Raw genomic sequence first — 20,887 nt, forward strand, 5'->3', positions numbered from 1 at the left:
GTGTGAAGTCATTCTCAAGAAAAGTGGTATTTTGTATACATTTTTGAAAAACCTAACTATATTTCAACTACTGCTCCAAATTTACCTATTTTTTCAGTCCAAATTTTGTTTGCTATTGGTTACATGTTCATGAACGGGTGCAGGCTATAGACTGGTTCCATTACCTTACAATTTTCCGGCATCTATAAATTGATCCATTTCATCTTTAGTGGAGTCAGGGAACCAGACTACTTGAACATTTTTGTTTTTCTTGGTTTTTCCAGTATTTCGATCACAAAACTTCAAACATGTCAGTGTAACAATATTTGATCTGTTATACTAACCCCTCAAAATAGTTTATTTCTGAAAATTACAGCAAAAGCCAATGATGTACATTCCCTTTAATACACAGTGTATAGTCCGATGACCATTACTGTACGCTTCCCCCCGCCCAACAGTAATCATTTAAAGTGATGTAACCGGAACACAGAATAAAAAATATATAAGTATTTTTAAGAGAATTCAAAGAGTGTCTTTTATGGTGTAATTTTGTTCATGTTGCGGCGAACTTGACGAAAGGCGGTTGGTTGGATCCTGATAAGGAAGTCTAACTTATTAAAGTACGTCCATATAAGAACGATTCAAGGGTGGACTCCAGTAAATAGGACACACTTTTTTTTGTGGGGGGGGGGGGGGGGCCAAAAAATCCCTTCCCAAAAAAATTGTGTTCTGGATCCGCCCTTGCGTTGGCAATGCGTTCCTCGCACGTGCTGTGGTCAAACTTCCCTTTGTATCCGTTGAGGGCGTTTCGTCTGCACGGGGCCCAAAAATACAAGTCATGTACAGTGTGGATTAAAAAAAAACGAAACCGATATATTATTGCTAATTGGAACAGAAGTAGGGCACATGTGAATCAAAGGGAGATATCCTCTGTTAGAATTGAATCTCCTCTTTAAAATGACACCCTGATCATGTCCTTACATTCACGGTTGATTGAACAGTGACCAATTTTATGAAAGGGTCCATTTAGAGACTTGCGCCACTTTTCATGGTGAAATTTCTTTTTTCCCCACCTGCCTTGATTGGCAACCATAGCCTTTCACTCTTTGACAATTGACACAACTGAAAAGTGGCGCAAGTCGCTAAATAGACCCTTTCATAAAACTGGTCACTGCTCAGTCAACCGTGAATGTAATGACATGACAAGGGTGTAATTTTAAAGAGGAGATTCAACCCGAACAGAGGATATCTCCCTTTGATTCACATGTGCCCAATTTCTGTTCCAGTTAGCAGTAATATCTCGGTTTCGTTTTTTTCTGATCGACCCTGTATAGTACAAATTCATGACAAACTTTGAGACAACGGAAGAAATAGCAATAGAGGGTCATTTGACAGAGAAAATGACAGTTAAAATATAATTAGTCAAACACACCACGGAAGAAGTACAAATTAGGATCAAGGGAGGATGGAGATGTTTTGGAAGGTACAAAGAAATAATAATCGACCAGAAAATTCCAGTATCATTTATAGGAAAAATCTACGATATACGCATGTCCAAATGACAATGACTTATGGGGCAGAGACATCTTGACGCAAAAAGTACCATGGAAAGGAGAATGCTCAATCTATCATAACAGGACAAAATCAGACATACCTACGTAAGACAGAAAACAAAGGTCAAAGATATCATAGAAAAGATCAAGGAAATGAAATGGAGATGGGCAGGGCACCTAGCAAGAAGACAAGACAACAGATGGACAAAGAGACTCACAGAATGGTAACCAAGGACAGGCAGAAGAAGAAGAGGTAGACAAAGGAGATGGAGAGATGAAATCACCACATACATGAACACGGCAGCACGGAGTAGGGTGACAAACAGAAGAAAATGGAAAATGCTTAAGGAGGGCTTGGAGAAGTATGACCACAGGCTGATGATTGAGCAACTCCGGGAAAGTACCAAAAAAAGGCACAGTAATTTCAAGCTTTCTGCCTTGTCTTCTTCTCGCCCATTTACAACTAGGCATCAATGGAAATCTATTTAGTTCAGCTATTCTTTTCACTTTCAGTTGTATAGTTCAGTGAAGCGCAAAGCCAGCATAAAAATATACTGATACTGACGGCTTTGTATTTTTGTTGTCACTGAGTACGCATAAGCCTTTGTGTAATCCGTCTCATACGCACCAATGGTGGCGATTTCCAAAGTTCTAAATTCTTGTACCTTCTCTGTCATATTCTTAATTCATACTTTTTTTGAGGGTGGGCGGGGACATTTTATCCACTGCACCCCCATCGACACGCCCTGCGGACGCTCATGTTGTTATTAAAATGTGCATTAAATTAACAGCAATATGAATCCGCAACTCGTCTTTTCTCTTGTTCTTCCTTTTGGGTTGCTTTTTCATGGGTTTGGGCAAGCGCCCCCCCCCCCCCCGCCCCCCCCCCCCCCCCCCCCCCCCCCCCCCCGTCGCGACGCCCATGGGGACTTTGGCGTTCACAGATGATTGCCTTTGATTACATCATCTCGTGTTCAGCGGTCACCCTGCACCACAAGTGTGAAGTGAACACTTATTCACAAAAATGCAAACTTTTGCAAATACCATATTTTGGCTAGAGCGCCCTCGCTAGCTTAAACTCATTTAATATGAGCAAAGATTTTATGAGTTGTTCAATGAACACTAGAGAACTCCGGGGCCATTGGATCATTCTCTGCCACTCTTTCTCTGTGAGCAACAAAACAAATCGGGATTTGAGATATATCACTGGAAATTTAAAGTACAAAAGCTGTAAATCTGCCATTTTCACGTACGTATCGTGAAGTGCGCTTTGAGACCTTTGGTATAAAGAGCTATAATATTACAAATGATGTACATCTGTATCTTGAGCAGCGCCCCATAGTGTAGTGTGTTGACCAGCCAATCGGAGCAGTTTACATCTGCGCGCTTACCTGATTGGCTGGCAATGACGTCACCGTGTTCGGTGGTCTGCGTAGCTGTTGATGAGGCAAGCTGGTTTCATGGGTATAGAACATAGAGTTATAATATAGCCGTATACTCGGTGATATACGATCAAGCTAACGGCTTCTCGATCATTGCTTCTGCGAGGATGGATGGAGTAGCAGCAACGTTTCGTGCTTGATTCCAAGTTAAGGCTTTTTGCGCAAAGGCTAACCGTGCGTTGATGAAAGTTTGAGTTGTTGTGGTCGATAAATACGACCAACCTAACGGATTATTGCATCGTATTTCACTGCATCTTGGAGAATGAACGGAGCAGCAGCTTTGGTTCTTATGCTGTCAGCAATGGCAGGTAGGCTTGAGATTTTATGATGACTTTTTCAGACGCTATACCACCAACGTATTTGCAGTCTCATAGCTCATAACGGACGACGGTATGAATAGTCCATTTCACTCCTCATATCAGTTTGTTCGCCTGTGTTTGCAAAGCTTGATTATAAATATGAATTTAGATATTGAATTTTCTGGAACAAAATTTATTGGAAATTTTGACATCCAAAAACTGTGCTAATAATATAACATATTTTGTTAGTAAATCTAAGCACAGAGAGTGGGAATTTTCTTAGCACAACGATGGATATACGGGAGGTATATTATGTACCTATCAAATAATTACTGTCCCACTGAAGTTGAGAAACCGTTTACATATTTATCACTGCTTTTTTAACGTTGTTGGTTTTTTCCAAACCGTGTGAAAAGAATAAGTATAAGATTGACAAGAAAACAAAAATATTTTATATTTATTTTAGTTTGTGAGGGTTTAAAAAAAAACCAGGGGAAACTTCAGGTTTTGGACAGTATGCTCTGATGTGCTCCTCATTAACCGATTGTTCCGTTCTGTTTCATTTAAACGTACATTATATTGCAAAAAAAAATTAAATATCGAAAATACGGGTAAAACTCAGAAAAACACGGAGAGTACTTTTATTATCCTCACTGGAATTTCCTTAGTTACTGAGCTCAATTTAAAAAAAAAGGAATCTTCTCTCATTCGTCGTTCCACTACGCGTATATCACTGACGGGGCACGCTATCCGGGAGGGATGTTACCGTAGGCCCCATCGATGCTCGCCGCAAGCCTAAAAAACAACACCTGTTCGGTACTCGGCCCCCAGTAGATTAGCGTTGCATTTGGAATAGACCAAACCGAACAAGCTATCACTGTAAACACTCACGGCGGCCCCCTTTAACGGCGAGAGCATTGTCCGTGCTATTTAAGAGTTAAGTCCCGATTACTAGATTCCCTTTCTAAATTGCCATATTTCTATAACAGTTTTGCGATACCCGACAAAACAAAAATCAGTTCAGACAGGACAGAGTGGATCCCGCCCCCATCAGGGTCGAAAATATAGGGACAGAATCCAGTTTACTGACTTGTAGGTTGGATGCTTGTGCGCAACCAGAACATGAAAGCCTTGTTTCTGAATTGTTGCAGTCACTGAAAATAAAATAAATTAAAAGTACCTTTAGTAACTGTGCAAGTTGAAATTTTGCTTGTAGAAAAAAAACCCCAGATTTGTTGAAGAGTACGTGTAGCAGAGCCTAATACATCTTTAAATAAGATTTTGTCGGACCAGTGACCCTAGGCCAAAGCTTCTCCGTGCGCACTACGACTACTACAATCATGACCTAAGGGCCCTGTCACACTACTGCGTATCTTAATTCCTTATGAGTTGCGCATTGACATTTTTTTCATACGCAGTCCTTCGCACAATACGCACCTCATATGCATCTCTATCGTTTTGTGTAAGTTTTATGTACGCAGGCATACGCATGGTACGGCCCAGTACGCCGGATAGTTTTGAGCATGCACAAAACTACGCTGCGTACGCTGTTACGCAGGTCATAAGTTATAAATACGCAGCGCATCGGTCCCGCATCGGTCGAGCACGGTACGAGTATGCTATGCGTTCGTGGGGGATGCAGCGCAGATACAACGCACGCTGAACGAACTCATAGCGAATGCCGACGTATTGCGTCAGGCTTGCGGTCGTCATAAGTCGGGTGCGTCCGGAATACGCTCAGCATGCGCACTGCATACTGACCTATTCGCAGCCCGAAAAATAATGTTGTGCACTGCATACGCAACTCATACGCATCTCATACGCAATGGATGCGCTGAATTCGTTACTTGTACGCTAGATGTGCGTCGCACATAAGACAAAGTATTAAAATAAATTCGATGTTTTGAGCATACGGCTGCGTGTTGAAAAATTTTGATAAGGAACTAATAAGGAATTAGGATACGCGAAAGTGTGACAGGGGCTTTAGCCACCTTATTTTTGATCGGCGCTTCTGATCCGTTACGCATTTATCCGTCGAAGTGTTTCCGAGGGACGATTGAGTCACATGTGTCATTACATAGGACGTGTTATTACATAGTGTGATCGGTTTTTCGTGGCCGAAATATGAAACGCATACGCCAAGCATACGCAACGAAGTATGTGGTATACGGATAAACAAGACGCACAAATGAAAAGGCGGCTTTAAGCCGCCCTGCTCTCCTCGAATGTTGTTGCCCCGAATGTTATTTGCCAATGGTTGCCTCGCAAAACCACGTCACCGCCTTGTCGTCTGCGAGATGAAGTGCTGATCACTAGGCCGCCACTGAAGAGGGCACTCCTCCACGACATGTTCCATTGTCTCCTGAGGACCACATGTACAGCAAGGGGGTACATTGCTGTATGTTCCACCTATACGGATGGTAGCCCTGCAGGGTCTGCTTTAACTTGGTCCAGAGGTTGCGTGGGAGGTCTATACCAGGTAGTCGAACAGTAGGATCGGCGATCAGCTCCTTGTTCTCGGGCTGCTCCTGTCTCATTCCAACGTCAATGTTGGTAGATATCATAGGTTGTTCCAGGGATGGTCCAAATAAGTTTATGAGATGGTAGTCGCTGTCTGGGAGGATGGTTGATATCCTGGAAATTAAAAGTGTTTTGGTAGCGATCCTTGACAGGAACTTGGCGGTTTCGCTCTGCGGCGGATGTGAGGGAGTGCGATATATTGCACAGAACCGGCAACCATTCAGGGTTGGTAGAGCGGATGGCTGTGGAGTTTATCCGGAGTCTCATTGTTGTGTTGAGTTGTACTTCCACCAACCTACAGTGTGCAGAGTTTGCCCACACGGAGTAGCATAGTGCTAGGGAGGACGTTCAAGGCGTTTCCGCATTAGCTCACCAAACAGTACCAGGCACTGTTTGCATGGTTGGACCATTCCGTGAGCTATTCGCCTATTTGCTGTCGTTGATGTTGTATCTCTAGATGGCTAGGTGGCTATTGAAGTCGCCCATATAAATAGCATGGTGCGACAGAATAGGTAAGGCAGCGTAACTTGTCCATGCTGTGAAAGGAGGCTTATAGATATTCGTGATCGCGCAACAGATATGACGTCGCAGAGGTTACAAGCGATGCATCAGTGATGTTGAAGCGGATTTTTTTTTCATGGCGAAAGGCTGCAATGAGGTCAAAGTGGGCGATGATAAGCCTGGATTTGGATCTTCAGATCTGGCATGTGTTTCCCGGAGGCAGATGCAGGCCCGTCGCCAAGGGGGCCGGGACACAGGCCCTCCTCCCCCAAAAGCGTAAAAATTACACATAAGTGTATTTTTCTTGTGGTGTGCCCCCGTAGTTTGTACTGGGGCTCCCTAGTGCCCGGAGTTGCCGATGGGCCTGGGCAGATGACGTCAATCTTTTGCTGGTTGCAGAGGGATACAATCAGGTCTTTTTTGGGGAGATGACAGGTCTTCAACATTGAGTGGAAGGACTTGGAGAAACGGGCCAACATCTTAAACGAACTCTGTGTCCGAGTCGCTGCCCATGGCGGATTCGGGGTCGTAAGGATACACCACAGGTGAATTTGGCGGGCAGGTGGGACTCGTCAGCCATGGAAGGCAGCCCGCCTGATTTCAAACCCCCAAACATGGGTGAAATGGTAACAGCGCAGGCTCCAGACACCATCATAGGAACAACGACATCAGTTCCGTCACACATAAATTTAAGCCTCGCGGCGATGGAGATAAGGCGACGCTGGCAGGCTTGAGCGGCTGGAAGCTGGCAGCCAAATCTCTGCACGCGAGCGGCTGGAGAATGATGGTTGCTTCCGCTCGCTTTGGGCATCGAACGGATGAGGTCCTTCTCTGGTGACCAGGCGGCCCTTTTTAGGGAGGCCCGCCTGCCTCAATCTGAGGACGGCCCTAGAAAAGGTGGGCTAAACAAGGCATGCCCTTCTTCCCCTGGCTGGCATCCCACGGCCAGCGGGGCTCCAACCTGTGGGGAAAAGATGAAGAATAAACATATCGTGATTGGTTCTTGGAATGTTCGCACAATACTTGATCGTCCTGACCGGCCTAGGAGACGCTCAGCACTTATTGCGAAGGAACTTGACAAATATCGAATTGGCATGGCAGCACTCTCAGAAGTACGCCTCAATGATACAGGCAAACTCCAAGAGAAAACCCACACGTTCTTCTGGTCTGGAACCACCTCTGACCAGAGAAAAGGAACATCTGGAGTTGCTTGTGCCGTTGCTAACCAGATCGCAGATCGAATGGCAGAACAGCCAACTAGCACATCGGACAGGCTAATCTCACTACGCCTTCCAATTAGCAAGGCATCTTCTGTCACTCTGCTATCCGTAGGCCTATATGCCCCACAATGGATCCGGTCCTGATTCAGAAAAAGTCCACTTATACTCAGATCTGAACAAAGCCGTCCACTCTGTTCCAAGGACTGACAAAATACTCGTGCTTGGTGATTTTAATGCCAGAGTTGGAGGAGACTTCAAGACATGGGATACAGTCCTTGGGAAATTCGGACGTGGTAACTGTAATTCAATTGGTGAACTGCTGCTATCAATGTGCACAGAATGCCACCTAGCTATCACAAACACATTTTTCAGGACTCCTGATGACAAACGGATCTTCTCGTGGATGCACCCTCGATCCAAGAAATAGCACCTTATCGATTTTGTGTTAACCCGGAGATCTGATATACATGATTTTCGTATCACCCGGGCTATGCGAGGAGCAGACTGCCACACAGATCATGTTCTCATCAGATCAAAGCTCTCTCTGCACATTCACCAGCAAAGATTGAAGACTGCGTCTAAACCCCCAAGACAGCTTGACATCCAAAAACTGCAGGATCAATGGAGCTGTCAAGCATTATCCAACGCTCTCAATGAGAACTTTGCGGATGACATCAGTCCACAGCTTGAGGTTGAGGATCACTGGTCTGTCTTGAAAGGGAAGGTCTACGACGCCTCTAGATCAGTTTTGGGACACCCACACGAAGACATGCTGATTGGTTTGACGAAAACGACGCTGAAATGAACAACCTGCTGCATGAAACCCGCATAGCTCACAATGCGAAGCTCAGCTCCAACAGCTCCTCTGAAGCTGTTTCTAACTTCAACCAGTTGAAAGCCCAACTACAGCAAAAGCTACGAAGGATGGAAGACTCTTGGTGGGCAAACAAAGCCATTGAGCTGCAACAGCTGCATGACATGAATAATCTGCGGGGATTCCACTAGGAGCTAAAACGCATCCACGGCCCAAGGCAGACATCAAATCACCCTGTTCTGTCCTGCGACGGAAAAACAGTTTACACCAACAAAAAAGACATCCTGGACCGTTGGAGGGACCACTTTAGCACCTTGCACAGCAGACCATCAACTGTAAACAATGTCATCTTGGACTTGGTGGCTGATCCTCCACAACCTCCATAACTAAAAAAACCTCCTACACTCAACGAAGTCCAAACTGCCGTGAAAAGCATGGGAAACTGGAAGGCACCTGGCCTTGACACAGCATTCCGGCAGAGGTCTACAAGTATGGTGAAGACAAACTTCACCATAATCTTCTCGGGCTCTTCAAATGTATCTGGGTCCATGGAACTGTACCGCAAGACTTCAAAGACGCAGTAATTGCGTCAATCTACCAAAACAAAGGTGATAGGCGTGATTGTGGGAACCATCGTGGCATAGCACTCCTGTCAATTGCTGGAAATATCTTGGCAAAAATTATTCTGAAACGTCTGCATAGAATTGCCAATGACGTGCTGCATGAATCTCAGTGTGGCTTTAGACCCAATAGGGGCGTATTAAACTGACATCATCTTCACTCTCCATCAGTTGCAAGAGAAGTCCATTGAGCAAAGAAGACCATTGTACATGTGTTTTGTTGACTTCTCTAAAGCCTTCGACAGTGTTATTAACCACCTAGCATTGTGGAAACTGTTGGAGAAATGCGGATGTCCAGCAAAACTTATCAACATCATCCGCAGCTTCCATGACGGGATGAACGGTCAGGTTCCATGGGCGGTGCCACCTCAGAACCCTTCAAAATTGACCACGGTGTGAAACAAGGTTGTGTTTTTGCCCCAACATTTTTCACACTTTTTCTCGCTGCGGTCCTGGAGGTCAGCTCCCATGACATCACAGATGGAGCATATCTGACGACCCGCTCTGATGGAAATCTCTTCAGCCTCTCCCGCTTAAAAGCCAAGACAAAGTTGCATCACGTCCGTATTACTGATCTCCTGTATGCTAATGACTCGGCCTTTGTGGCCCACTCCGAAGCCGCATTACAACGAATCATAGACACCTTTTCAGCAGCCTCCAAGGCTTTTGGATTATCAATAAACACAAAGAAGACAGAGCTGTTGTATCAGCCTGTTCCAGGCACCGCTTACGTGATGCCGAACATAACCACCAACCGAGGACAACTCAACGCTGTTGAACATTTCCGGTGCCTGGGCATTATGATCTCCAATGACAATAGCACTGACAGGGAAATCTCACTACGCATTGGTTCTGCGTGCACAGCCTTTTCCCGTCTGCAGAAGCGAGTCTGGTCCCGCCATGGAATCAAACTTGCCACCAAGTGCAAAGTGTACAGTGTAACCGTCCTGTCTAGTCTTCTGTACTCTGCTGAGACATATACACTATATCAACGACACATCAAGCGACTGGAAGCAGTTCAACAACGCCATCTGCGACAAATCATGAACATCACTTGGGACGACCGCATTACATACAATGAGGTGCTCTCTCGTACCCAGCTGCCAAGCATTGAAGTCACACTGCTGCGGAAACAACTTAAGAGGGTGGGACATGTGGTTCGCATGGATGAAGGCCGCCTTCCAAAGTCTGTCTTGTATGGCGAACTGAAAGACAGCCCACGTCCAATTGGCAGGCCGAAACTTCGTTATTTGGACGTGGTGAAACGACATCTGGTTACAGCCAACGTAGACTGCAAACCCCTTCAGAAACTGGGAAGTGCTTGCCGCCGACCGCAAGGCTTGGCGAGCTGCTGTAGGAGCCGGGCAAAAGTCGGAGTCAGCGAGGGCAACTGCAGCAGAGGCACGACGCCAACGGCGGCATGAAGCATTAGCCTCCCAACTGAGCAATCCCAATCGTGACCCACATGACTCACTTGTGTGTACAATCTGTGGCCGTCTCTGTCGCGCCCAGATCGGCCTGATTTCACAATTGAGATCTCACCAATGACGTGACAACCTAGTATCTGAAAATTAATCTTCCTCGACATCGAGGGACAGCCAACACAGCCCCCGTAATTTTTTACTGGGGCTCCCTAGTGCCCGGAGTTGCCGATGGGCCTGGGCAGATGACGTCAATCTTTTGCTGGTTGCAGAGGGATACAATCAGGTCTTTTTTGGGAGATGACAAGTCTTCAACATTGAGTTGAAGGACTCGGAGAAACGGGCCAACATCTTATACGAACTCTGTGTCCGAGTCGTTGTCCATGGCGGATTCGGCGTCGTAAGGATACACCGCATGTGAATTTGGCTAGCTAGAAGGATAATAATTTTCCCCCTAGATAGCTGGGATACTCATGGGGAGTGCGACGATAACGCTGACATGATCCATATCTAGCAGGGAGTGCGACTTTAGCTTCACTTAAAGCCATTGTCACACCTGCCGTTCCCGGTCACACTTTTTGGGAAACCGATTACAAGACTTCATCGGCGAACCATTGGAAAGCTATAAGGGCTGTGGGTGCGAGTTACGCATCCACAGATTCATCGGACTATCCTGGCGAATGTTGAATCGGGTAAAGCGCCAAATTCACAAGAGCAACACAGCCAGGATTTCTCCCGTTTTCGAAAAAAATCTTTAGTTGTTGAATAATTATGTTTTCATTGAAACTAGTTAGGACTATTTGTGATAATTTGAGTGCGTCGGAGTGTATGGTTGTTTCATAACCAAGAATGTCTACCATGCTTAATTGTTATTAGTTCTGGTTATTAGTTATTAGTATTTGAATTCATTTACATACATGTATTTATATGAAGTAGGCCGCCGAAATGCCTACTTCGACTTCGAAATGAAAAAACAAAAACGCGGTCCGGAAAGTTTTGAAAATTGCTGGAAAAATGAAAACCTTCTCAGCCAGTATAAGCCACCTGTATTCACAGGGCAATGATAACGATATTGACGATCGATTTTGATGTCTTAAATCAAAGCCTTCTTTGCTGGTGTGGAGAATGAGGCGAGGGTGTGTTACTTCGGTCCCCCGCCGGAACCTGATCCTGATAATCCGGATGACTGGATGAAGCAAGTCATGCAACAGATACGGGAGCAATGCCCGGGAAGGAGGCAACCAACCCCATCTGGTCATACTACGATTGGAAAGGAACCTACCCCGGCTGGTCATACTACCACGGGAATGGGACTTACCTCAGCTGGTCACACTACCATGGGGAAGGAACCTACCCCAGCTGGTCATTCTACCCCAGCTGGTCATTCTACCATAGGAATGGAACCTACCCCAGCTGGTAAGTTACGAAACTCCCTAACTCCGCCACCCTCCTTCGCTCGTTCTCGCTGAAGGAGGGGGGGGGGGGGGAGAACAGGGGTTGGAGGGAGGAGGTTGGGGCGCAGGAATATTTTTTTTTTTGGGGGGGGGGTTGAGGGTAGAGACATCGTACAACGCTTGAGGGCGCTACTCAAAATACTCCTATGGATAGTTTTGACTGTAGCTGCGTTGCCGCATATCAGGTCCTGACACTGTTTCAACCCCCGACGATGTCACCATGCCATGGTGGCCCCGTCACAATGAAAGCCTTTCCGCCTTTATATTTTTTTTGGAAAATTTAATTGCTTGCTCTTGTTTGACCAACAGCTGAGTGTTCGAGTCCAGAGCCACTCGGCATGGAGGACGGGACAATCCCTGATGATCGCATCACGGCGTCGTCCTGCCCCAGTAGTGGTTTTTTCCCGGCCAAGGAGGGACGGCTCAACAACGATTTCGCATGGCTATACAGGAAGTAAGTTTCTAAGGAGAAGCAAATTACAATAAAATTGTACCTCCCATGGGTGGATCTAGAAGTGTGACCTCACTGTGTGTGTCTATTACTTATTCACATCCCCCTTCATTCTATGTACAGTAACGACACCAATCCCTGGATCGAGGTTGACCTCGTCGAACGTACAGTGGTGTCTGGGGTGATCACACAAGGCTACGGGTATTGGTACGTGACGGAGTACCAGGTGGCATATAAGAAGCAGCCCTCAGCTGGGTATGAAAAAGTGACCGATGGAAACGGAAACATCACGGTAAATGTTTCCTTGTTTTGTTGCGTCCTATTCTGTTTAATATGCTGACATACATTTCGTGTTTCGAATGTGCAATATTGATCATGGAAACAGAAAAACAAATATTGCTATTCTAAAATCCCGTCAGGGACTAAATATCAGCCGTTTGACATAAAGATTTCAGTTTGTAAACCCCATAGACAGCCTCGTGTTTGTACAAAGACCAACGAGCATTAATCATGGGGTGATGTAACATATTTGCTGCCAAAACTCAAATATACCATAAGTTAAAAGCATGTGAAATTGTAAGGCTTTTAATTTCCAGTGGAGCACCCCACGCTCCAAAAGAAATTATTAACTGTGAAATAACTTTAAATATACCGGTGACGTGTTTTCAAAAAATAATAATTGCATCGCCCTCTCGTCAAAATGTTAAATTGTAATGCAAAAGGTTATGCATAATGAGCCATGTATTGTGTTCCTTTATATTTCAGGTGTTCATTGGTAACATTGATGCCGACATCCCGGTCACTAACCTGTTTAATGACAGTGTGGTGGCGACGGTAGTGCGCATTGTGCCTACTGCCTGGCAGACTGGTGTTGCCGTGAAATTGGAGTTGCTTGGATGTCGCCGTAATTAATTCAGCTCTAGATAACGTTACGCTGTCATAGTATAGCACTTAGTAACATTTTAAAACTAAAGGTGAAGGTGATTGCAAATGTTGTCCAATGAAGAAAAAAGGATAAAATAATCACAAACAAGGCAAGCCTATGCTGCTCCCACAACGTAGACAATTCTATTAAATTGATCCAAAATAGCTATCACCCTGGAAGTCTTTTATGCATCTGCAGTGTACAGAACGAGCCGCATTAAACTCATTCATTTTGCGTTTATATGGAGTAATCCTACATGATAACACTTGTCCAGTCTACAACCAGTCTCAGTCGCCAGGGACATGCAGTCGGTGAGTGGTTGACCGAGTGACGCAGACCTTGTGTGACTCGTACTCAGACTCGAGTCCGACTTGCGGTCCTATTTTTCGTGACTCGGACCCGGACTCGAGTCATGATTATAAATGACTCAGACTCGACCCTGCGGACTCGGACTCGACCCGCGTGACTCGTGATTCGACCACAAATGCCACAAATCCCTGTTTTCCCATCTACAAATTAGAAAGAAGAAACGCTTATATCTAAGGACTGTACATACACAGCGCATGCGGGTGGCTCCCTTCCGATACAATGTGGGAAATCAATGTATCAAAACATGTACCCAAGCGTCCACACTTGATATTGCGTATAAATGCAAGCTTTAAAGTGTTCGATACAAGATTATCCTTCCTAGACACTGGTGCCTTGCCTTATTGGACATGTTGTACGCAGATTTCCAGTTCTTTAATTAAATTAGAGAAAAGCTGTGGAAAATGGAAACATTTACACTGTGAGGTTTTGGCAGTATACCTCACAATTTATTTCCAATATTTTAAAAGGTGACTCGTGACTTGGACTCGTGACTCGGCCTTTGTGACTCGTGACTCGGATTCGGACTCGGTGACTCGAATACAAGTCTGTGATAAAGTTAGTGAGTCAGTCATTCCGTTAGGGGATATGTTTAAAAGAGGACATTAAGCTGGCCCTCTGCGGCCGGCAAAAATTTTTCAAGTAAAAATGTTTCTGTAACAATTTTAAAAAAAGATTGTAAATTTGTTAAACCCGTTTTCGTGTGTAGCATGCGGCACGGCTTGGAACACTTATTATTTACAGCTAATGCACAGAAATGTGTTGTCTCGTTTATACGGAAATAAAGATTGCTATTGAAACTCTTATGAATAGTTTAATTGCGGTACCCGCTGCAACACGCACATCAGATTCGAACCAGCCAACCGATCCCGTCAGCTTAGCTCGGTGGTCGAGTGGAAAGACATCTGTACTAGAAAGCAGGAGGTCGTGGTTCGAGTCCCACCCGAGTGATGTTTTCCAACTGTCACTCGGGAGGTTAATAGTGTTTGTACGTCGGTGAAGGGCAAAACCTAACATTGAGGTTGTGTAGGCCTATATGGTTTTCACTGGTTTCTCGAAAAGTATATCTACCGAGCTGAAACTTCAACAGGTTGGGTTTTGAACATCATTCTATAGATTTGTAGTGGTGTTCATTATTATTGGAAATAAAGAGCAAATTATCCTGTATGCCCTTAACATTAAATGTCTGGAATATGATAGCTTGCTGCAGATTAAAAGAATCATAAAAGCGTGGTGTTGTTTCATGATCTAACCAACTAAATAGACCCCTTGCACGGTGCGCCCTCGCAGGGGAAAGTTGTGTTATTCAGTGACAATAAAAGAACAGGTGTCTACTGATGCATGCCATAGAGGAACGAAGACCTGCACTCAACTGTGACGTCAGATGCAAGAGGTCTATAAATGTAATGAATTAGCTTTAGAAGAATGAATACAAGTCGGCCTAAATATTTTTTAACGGTATTGATTAATGTGCAATTGAGTCGAACGCGCTTGAGTAATGTGTGTAACGTAATATTATGCATGTTCTGTAATTAGCCCATTTGGATAATCAAACTGCGCATGCGCATATCAAGATGTGCCGATTCTGACCAAGATAAACGCCAGAGATCTTTACACAAGTCTATGGGGGCAATGTTAATGTTAGGAAATTTAAAACCTGATTTTTTTTTATGCAGTCAAAAAGAAGAGAGAAAACTAGAATAAAATATTTGTATCATAAAATATGGAGCAGTTTGCAGGTTTTGAAATTGTGGTACACAATGCATGATGAGAACAAGGCTTGAATTGCTTTGGCACCCATTGTACATTAATGCGTACAACCAACCTCATCCCTATGGCGTCGAGCAGTACGCTCCAACTATAGCTGTTCTTTCTACTTTTGTATAGAGGGTGAAAGTAGACCCCGGGAACGAGGTTGGCGTAAGCTGACTGGTTTTATCTCAAAGATATAATCGCAAAATCTTAATTATATAAATCGCAGTTGGAATACAGAACGGGCTGATAATTTTGCCTTTATGTTCGCAACCGTAATGTTTGCAAGGTGTAATTTATATTTGTACTGTTAGAAAAAATTCTTGCACTATTTAACTTTATATTTCCCGGTGTTGAAAGCTTTGGGATTTTGAAGTGTGTGCCAAAGTACGTGTGGCTTTGGCAGGAAAGGAACATTCACTTAATTCATTACGGTCAAATGTGTATCGTGTACAAACTTCTTTGACAGACGAAATGTATTAGCCTAAGCTAAACCAGCCATATGGTTGATACGGCAAAGCGTCGGTCGTTGTCAAGGAAAGCTTATCCAGTTACGTACTAAGACGCTGTAACAGAGCATACGGAAATTCGTGAACCCCCAAAACATATGCTCGGTATGATTGAAATGTTACATTCTAACTGAAGAAGAAATTCTAAACTTCATGTCAGTGAAAAAAATCGCCGTCATCGATGCCGAAACGTTACTGTCAAAGCTGACCTTCAAGTCTGGAAAAAATCGTTCGAAAACTTCCCCAAATGTATGTATTTATCCCAATTTCTAGGAATTTACCCAAGTTTCACGAAAGTTGAACACTTACATAATCAAAGTATATTCCAAATTTCTGCTTAATCTGTTGATGCGGACGCTAGTGTTACCCTTTGAACCATCTCTAAGGAAATTTCGAAGACGATCAAAACAATTATTTGTGTACCTACCCCATGTGCTTTGTTCAGCAAAGCCCCGTAGGCGCTACGGCTGACCGATTTCGGTGCGGCACACAACGATGGCGGGCATATTAGCATATTCATTGCGTCACTTGGCACGACACGGCGTGGGTCTCGGTATCGACCAACGGAAGCCGGCAAAAAGGGTGATATTTGTTAGTTAACAACCCGTGAAGGAGGCTTTTATGCAATTGTTTACTGCACACCGTAATGGATAGGAACCTCATTAATATTCGTGAGGCTTGAAAAGATTGACAGATATTGCGCACGCCAGTGTTACAATTTTCAAAATTGCACGCAGCGAGGCCTATTTTTCCAATTTCAACGAAAAGTAATGATTATATCACAACGACTTTTAACACATACTTGGATCATTATCAGGGAAATAAATCCTGAAAGTTGCATGAAGACAGGGTCTTCCAAATGGGAGAATTTAATTTTCAAAGATTACGCCCGCCAATTGAACATGAACATGTCTGTTTACATGAAGTTTCATTCAAAATAAAGCGTTACGTAACCTTTAGAAATCGCCCTTCGCAACCATATTGCTGTAACCACAGGATTCTTATTGTGTAGGAGGAAAATAATTTAGCCTTACAAAATCAACGATATCTGTGATTTGCAGTGATGGATTTTCTTGATATTTTCACTAATTATAAACAGGACCAAAGACTTTAAAATAATATAAAATTTGATTAAACAGCGTGCCCACCTTTTGAGCAAAAATAGCGACTTTTTCATGCACAGTGTTAATTGGGACACGCTGTAGACCCAGAGAATGCATGTAATGAGATGGGAATGCATTCGGGATGCCAATGTGTATCTATGGCGACCATCATATGACACGTCATTAGACTGTTTCTTAGCTTGAGTAGACATTGATTATCGCACGACGAGTCACGCTCACCGATCAATCCTCCCCAGCACCGATGCTTTGCCCTCAATATTGGAATGCAAGAATGTGTCGTTGACATGTATGCCTTAAAATGTCGTAATACATTCGGCTCCCGTTATAGCGAAAAAGGTTAGGACGAAATCCGGTTATAATTAAACAAACACATATCTTGGGCCCGGCAAAATTGTGCACAAAACGGGGAAAATTCGCTTAAGACGAAAACGGACAGTACGAAATTCCTGTTACAACGAAAGGTTTTGACGACCGGCCCGTTGCGTAAAAAAGCATTGTTAGCGACCCATTTATTACGAGAAAAAAAATAAAACAACAAAAGCTTTACTTCACGGCTTTTTTCCCCTTTCAGACCTCATCTCAAAGCAGCATAATTACGGTCATCAATGGGTTTAAGTCAGTTGTTTAATGTATAGGTTTTCCCGGCCAATTTCCTAAAATGTTCTTTCACTTCTGAAAATTCACGTCTGAATTTGAGAATCGCTCTGAACACGCGTAGGCTATCATTTTCGCTACCAGAGCATTCGATTCCATTTCAGTTTAATCAATTACGTGATTGAGCAGCACCTTTCGTTTATGATCAGTTGTATTCATTTACAAGACTTCCTTTTCGCGTTTAGAGGTCGATTTCAAACATCTACATGTACTATTCTATTTCACTTTTAGTTTAATGTTATGTGATGCAATCTGCTATGGAAAAAGTACTTGTATTCCAGAACTCTGCGCGAAAAGTGGATATTGCACCTTTCGAGAAAACAATAAAAAAGAAACACTGCAAAACATTTTGATCACGAAACACGATTTCGTCAATATCTTTATTTCCACCAACGATCAGTCAATCGACTGATCGTTGTAAATCGCCAACATTTGTTGTTCATTTCTTCTAAATGACAGGCATCAAGACCTGTTTTGTACCAGTACGATCTGTAATCGTAGCATTTAAAAAAAATAATAATTCGGGGGGTTATTTTTTAGGCATAAACGCAAATGATTCTGGAACTTTTAAGGCAAGAGTGTAGAGCAAAGAACGTCTTCTTAAAAAAACTGCACACAGAGAGCTGCTGCATACTGGTTTGATATAAATTTATTAAATATCCTTGCGTCGTAGATATAAGTCAAGTGGAAGTTCAGTTTGAAGGTCTGTTTGTGTTTCCTTTTATAACGAATGCATGGGCCACTCGCTAACTTGCAAAGATTCATTGTCGGTAATGTTTACATTATTACAACATGCTGGTTTCTATAGGTCAGGCATAAATTGCTATGGTTACTACAGAATGCGCATCGCACTACCCGGTCCTATACTATATCAATATTTTCTTTTCATATATGTTTTTTTAATTTCTACGACTACGACGACGATATAATAATCAATATGGCGAAGAAGTCAACACTGCCGAGCATTACAATCGCTTCACTTCATGCCAGGGACCCCGAGTCTTTGTCTGGAGTTTAGCATGAAATATTTCGCAATTTCATAACATCATGATGTTGCTATAGATTGTTTAGTAATTTCAACCACAATAAAGGCAATACTACAACATCTTCATGTGAATTTTAAGTGTTTACAGTGTATTTCGAGTAATTCTGGGGAATTTGGCAGATTTTTGATGAAACTGGCAGATTTTTGAATTGCGCCACTTTACGGTCACCCTGTAAAGCACCAAGATAAGTAGGCCTATTTAACACTGGCTCGCTTTGTATTAAAGATGTTTACTCCGTGCTATTTCAAGTTTCAACCCGAAGCAAAAAAAGAGCATTCTTTTCTAAATTGCTATTTTCTAGCAATAAATTGATGAGTAGGCCGTCAACCGAACAAATCGTCCCATGTATATTTTTTGAATTATCACTTTGCAATTTTGACTTATTGACTGCCAGACAATAATTTCTGTTTTCGCGGTCGGGGTAGGCTGGTTTCCGCCCCACAATCAGTATCGATGACGTATGGACCGGGAGCCAGTCTGCTCTCAAGGCGAAACTGTTTGTGCCCGAAGCAATAACATTCACTAATCGAAACAAATCAATGAAACGGAAATCTGATTAAAACAGAAGCAATGAGTGTTTACAAAGGCTCTGTACAAAAGGCGAGTAACCACGGTGACCGTTTTAGCCGATTTTCGGCTAATTTGGACAGAATTTCTGTTAAAAAAACGAGTTTGACGGAAAATTTGACAGAATGGATTTTTATGGCAGATTTCTTGCAGAATCCTGCAAAAATGGTCATTTAACAGAAAAACAGCAAATTTGAACAAAAAAGTGTCCATTTTGTTTAAAAAAGCTTCAATCCTTTCAAACAAACCCTTGCATAATGGGACAGGTTGGCTGGTCTAGGTGCTGAGGTAATTCACTGGGAAACGAACTTCGTCGTGGCCGGATCTGCGTTTTGCCCAAAATTTACCAATTATGTCACTTCTTTATGTGACTAGATTGTTTATTATGTAATTTGAATCTTAATTAAGGCAATACTACCAATCTGCATATGATTTTAAGTGTTTATCGTGTATTTCGAGTAATTCTGGGGAATTTGGCAGATTTTTGATAAATCTGCCAGATTTCTGATGCGCATTTAGCAGAATTTGGCTCTGACCTTACGGTCACCCTGCGAGTAACCGTTCGAAGGAGAAGTATCGGAGATATTGCTATAACTGTTGCCCTTGACTTTCCACGGTAGTTGTACCACAGAGCGAAACCGTAGTCTTTGCAATATGAAAAAGTTGAAAGCCTGTATGTGAAATCGATTTGCCTACACTGGTAAAAACAAAGCCTCTTTTTTTCCGCTATCAAAGTCTCCCATCTGCTGGCCTGTTTAATTGCGTGTGTTAAAATGTCCGTTCCTAATTGCTATCATTCGTCGGATCAGCTATAGTGCGCGACATCGCGTAAAGCTGCAATTCAAAACAATTCAAAACATGATTTAGCAACTTTGATTTGAAATTGAGATCCTAGAATGCTGTTTTTTCGGAATATACAGCTGAAGCTGAGCTGAAACTTCATTAGGTTAGTTGTTCAGTACCCTTCTTTAGATTTTGAACACTTTTGTTGCTTCAAACGAACAAAATGCACAAATTTAATACAAATGATGGACTATGTCTTTAATCATTTTACTTTGTCTGGCATGGGCAATGCGTCAAATGGTCTACTTAGTACTGGTAGTTGCCCATGTAAACAACCAGAAAGAAGAAAATGGCTTCAAATACTGAATAGGCTGTCACCTGTTTGCATCGAAAGCATATCTGAACGAACTTAAAATCAATTTGAAATACGTGTACCAGCAGATAGAGCCACTTTAAAATTAATTGGGCATTTATTTCTATATTAAAACAAAGATGGCCAGCGCTGTAAAACTGTCAGTTTGAGGAACAATCCGATATGATTCGAGTTTAGTAACACATACATATTTCATTTCATAATATTTCATATGACTTGTTATAATCCTTACATTTTCCATACATGTGCAGATTTGTATTAATGAGGCTTCGTAAGCACTGTGCTCTCAAATTGTTACTAAATATAATATGACTATGAGAACATGCTTAGATTTCAGAATGAAGCAAATATATATACAGACATTTTAGTGTTGCAATTAACTTGCAAATGACAAATTTTGTTTGTTTTTGTTTTTACAAAAATAGGCCTAACATTAATAGACACACAGATAAGGATATCATTCCTTTCACTGTGATATCGTTCTTTACAGAATAATACAATTATAGTAGGTTAA

At 42.9% G+C, this 20,887-nt stretch overlaps 1 protein-coding gene across 1 annotated transcript; it reads left to right on the top strand.

Moving 5' to 3' along the window:
• Positions 1 to 3,065: 3,065 nt before the first annotated feature.
• LOC119731776 (retinoschisin-like) lies at positions 3,066 to 13,186 on the top strand. The gene is made up of 5 exons (XM_038205044.1): positions 3,066 to 3,282; positions 11,474 to 11,785; positions 12,133 to 12,277; positions 12,398 to 12,566; positions 13,040 to 13,186. The coding sequence occupies exons 1-5, from the start codon at positions 3,237 to 3,239 to the stop codon at positions 13,184 to 13,186; spliced, it is 819 nt and encodes a 272-aa protein (XP_038060972.1). The 5' UTR covers positions 3,066 to 3,236.
• The last annotated feature ends 7,701 nt before the right edge of the window (positions 13,187 to 20,887 follow it).

This window comes from Patiria miniata, unplaced genomic scaffold, assembly GCF_015706575.1.
Source record: "Patiria miniata isolate m_02_andy unplaced genomic scaffold, ASM1570657v1 HiC_scaffold_1, whole genome shotgun sequence".
Taxonomy (NCBI): domain Eukaryota; kingdom Metazoa; phylum Echinodermata; class Asteroidea; order Valvatida; family Asterinidae; genus Patiria; species Patiria miniata.

Coding starts and splice junctions, on each gene's coding strand:
- LOC119731776 (XM_038205044.1), top strand. CDS start 3,237: ATGAACGGAGCAGCAGCTTTGGTTCTTATGCTGTCAGCAATGGCAG. Junction 3,283..11,473: donor TATGCTGTCAGCAATGGCAG/GTAGGCTTGAGA, acceptor CTTAAATCAAAG/CCTTCTTTGCTGGTGTGGAG. Junction 11,786..12,132: donor AATGGAACCTACCCCAGCTG/GTAAGTTACGAA, acceptor TTTGACCAACAG/CTGAGTGTTCGAGTCCAGAG.